The sequence below is a fragment of the Geospiza fortis genome, unplaced genomic scaffold, assembly GCF_000277835.1.
Source record: "Geospiza fortis unplaced genomic scaffold, GeoFor_1.0 scaffold114, whole genome shotgun sequence".
Classification (NCBI taxonomy): Eukaryota; Metazoa; Chordata; class Aves; order Passeriformes; family Thraupidae; genus Geospiza; species Geospiza fortis.
In genome coordinates, this window is record NW_005054383.1 from 1,182,405 (window position 1) to 1,185,638 (window position 3,234).

The following is a 3,234-nucleotide window of genomic DNA, read 5'->3' on the forward strand; positions in this document are numbered from 1 at the left end:
CAGCATGCAGGCAGGCACAGAGGCCTGCTTCAGCAGCTCCACAATGATGCTGGCCTCCACCCCATCCGACTGCCAGTGGGTCAGCTTGATGGGCCCCTCGTCGTACCTGTCTGTCATGAACAGGACCTGGCTCCTGGCCACCGTGTCAAAGATGGCCGAGAGCTTTGAGGCATCCTCTGCCCTCTGGCCAGCTGTGTCCAAAGGGGGGTGCAGATGGGAAAGCATGACCTTGCGCTGGTCATAGTACACCAAGATGATTTCTTCCTCCTGAGGGTTCTTAGAGTGCTTCTGAAGGATAGAACAGCTCCAGAATTTGCTGTCTCCCTCTTTGCTTATCTGGATCCATGGCTCATGGCAGAATATGGTCCCAAGGTCTTCCAAGAACTCACTGAGACTCTCTTCTTTCTCCTGTTTGCTATTGCTCCATGAGCCAAGCACAGAAACACTGACTTTAGTCACACGCTGAACCTCCCCAAGGTACTGCTTCACCTGGACAGGGATGAAGGGGAAGTGCACCACAGCAAGGATGACAGCAGAGTTCTGCTCGGAGATCCAGCGGCCGATCAAAATGCCGCTGTCTGCTGAGGAGCAGCACGATGGAAAGAACACCTTCAGTACCATGGCAGTGACCCTGCAGGGATGTACACCTGCCAATAAGCACAAAAATTCAACTTGAGGATGGTGAGTAAATGCAAGAAAAATCTGAGCTGGCCAAAGCCACCAAAGAGGAGAACTAAGCATGTTTGAAAACACTAAGCCCAACCACATGAATAATGCCATCAGTGACAGCCAACAGCCACACACATATTCAGGGGGTTCTTGATGATCTGCAGTCTTTGAAGTGAGGGAAGGTGAGCCTGGAGTTTCCCAGTAAAGCCCTTCTCCCAGTCCTGGAAAGGTCTTTCATGGTGGTACACAGATAAGCACAGCCCATCAGACCAGCCAAGACCTGGCATTCACCCAGCCTCAGATCTTGGATCCTATATTGCATGTGCTGGAGCACCTCCTAGAGAAGGGACTATATCATAGCTCACCATGGCGCCTCTGGGGAGTATTTCCTGCTGCTACCAATAATCAAACACTGGTTCATGCTATTCAGTCTCCTTTACTACCTTACAACCCAGACCTCTGCAGCAAACTCACAGAGCAACCTTGATCCCATCACTCAGCTCCTCTTGCCTCACTCCTCACATCTGGAAACTGAGATGACAATTCTGTCAGAAGGGACTACAGTGATTAATTGAAGTAGTTTTAATTCATTACATTCAACAGCCTAAAAAATGAGAAGCACCTCTACTTTATCAGTGCTCTTTATCTTTAGTGCTTTTCTCCTCATCATTAAGAACACATCTCAGTGGCCTTGGGAGACTTTTCCAGAAAGGAGCTTTGAGGCAGTTGACAGTGTCTCTTTAAATAAGGTGGAGGTTTCTAACAGGACTGTAATTGCAGTAAGGAGGGCGCTGGTGCAGAACAGCAGCATCCGGCGCCCGCTGTCCTTTCCTGTCCTTCAGTGCTGTGTGAGGGATGTGGAACTCCACAGGGCCCCGAGGCTGCTCCTCTGCAAGGACCAGTCAGTTGGAAAGGGAACACAGAGGGGATTTACAGCATGGAGAGAGGATGCACAGCAGGAAGGGCCTGGTGGCTTTTTCCTCTCCCTTAAGAGAGGAGAGCTGAGCCAGTAAAGCTCAGCACCTGGGAATTTCCTACAGCATGGAGAGATGGAGGAGCAGTTGTAAGGAGTGATTAACCTCTGGGGTTAATCACTCACAGTGGGGTAATCCGGGGAGCTGTGGACTCCCCATCCCTGGCAGTGCCCAGGGCCAGGTTGGACAGGGCTTGGAGCAACCCAGGACAGTGGAAGGTGTCCCTGCCCATGGCAGGGGGTGGAACGAGATGGTCTGCAAGGTCCTCTCCATGTCAAACCATTCTATGATCTATGATTCTTCTGAGATCCTGCTTCCTCACAGACTCCAGGTCTCTGAGGTTATCCCTCGGATCAAAGAGGGAGAAATGAAGTCCCTCTGTGGCCTCCAGATATTGCTGGGGGTTGGAGGATCTCTGGAGCAGTGAGAACCAGTGCTGGGTGTGTTCAGGACCTGCAAACACTGTGCTTCCAGCACCACACTGCCAAGAAAATCCCACAGGAGAGGGAAGTCTTGGGATATACTTTGCAGTTTTGCAGTAAAAGGGAATATTCAGTCCAAGGAGAAATATCAAAGACAGCCCCATGATGTTTTTCCCATCGAAAGAGGGAGAGTTGTTGTGAGTATTGCTACAAGATACTCTCAGTGTCTATGCATGGCTGTCCTTAAAGGTCTGTCCATCCACCAGACATTTCAGAGAGGAATTGTCAACTGTCTCGTCATACAAACACTTATTTTTCACTGAGACTGTTTTTAAAGATAGACACAATCCTCTGGGAAAGCTTCTCATGGAGCAGAAACACTTGCCATCCTTCTCTAGTTTGTGAATTCCTCCTCTTACATCTTCCCCAACTTTTAAAATTAACATAGTTTTATGCACGCAACTCCTCTGGCTATAGCTCAGGTCAAATGATCTGCCCTTTGGCTGCTTGAAACATGGCAGAGAAGATTCTGATATGATTTTCAGGCTGTACAAAATATCATGATAGTTGAAAACCTGGCTGATCAACTATTGTTATGTTAATGTTCTTATATTCCCAAATCCACGACTTGTCATGCATCCACCTCATTCATTTCAACAGACTGAAATATCAAATGTCATCACAGTCAACTGCTTCACTGCTGCTAATTTTAACAGAAAAATCTTACCAATGCTCATGCAGTCCCTGTTCATCAAGTGCCTAAAATCTTTGAGATCCATCTATTTCTGCTGAAAACACCCACCTTTCCCTGAGAGCACCAATGCACTGATCTCAGGTCACCAAAACAAACAAAATAAACACCACCTAAAATGTGTTAATGCAACAAATGAATACAGGACCCCAGGGCTGATTAATTCCAGAACTTTTGTTAGAAAAGTGAAGGTGAATGGTGGGATGTGGCCACAGCCTGACCCCAGAGGCTGCCCTGTGGCCACAGGGTGCCATGGCAGACTGATCCCATAGCAGACCCACACCTGAGCATCCCACGATCCTTGCAGGGGGGTTAGGGCCAGGATCTAAAGAATCATAGAACCATGGAATTGTAAAGGTTGGAAAAGCCCTCTAAGACCACCAAGTCCAGTCATTCCCCCAGCACCACCACCACCACT

At 48.5% G+C, this 3,234-nt stretch overlaps 1 protein-coding gene across 1 annotated transcript in view; it reads right to left on the bottom strand.

The window, feature by feature from the left end:
* The window catches only part of PIGQ (phosphatidylinositol glycan anchor biosynthesis class Q), a 32,758-nt gene extending 29,791 nt beyond the window's left edge, over nucleotides 1-2,967 (bottom strand). The window contains exons 1-2 of the mRNA XM_031060482.1: nucleotides 2,793-2,967; nucleotides 1-647 (exon numbers count right to left, since the gene is read on the bottom strand). The exon at nucleotides 1-647 is cut by the window's left edge and continues 28 nt beyond it. Coding sequence (XP_030916342.1) covers nucleotides 1-647; nucleotides 2,793-2,844 — 699 coding nt within the window. The 5' untranslated portion in view covers nucleotides 2,845-2,967. The remainder of the gene's footprint in view (nucleotides 648-2,792) is intronic.
* Between the last annotated feature and the right edge of the window lie 267 nt (nucleotides 2,968-3,234).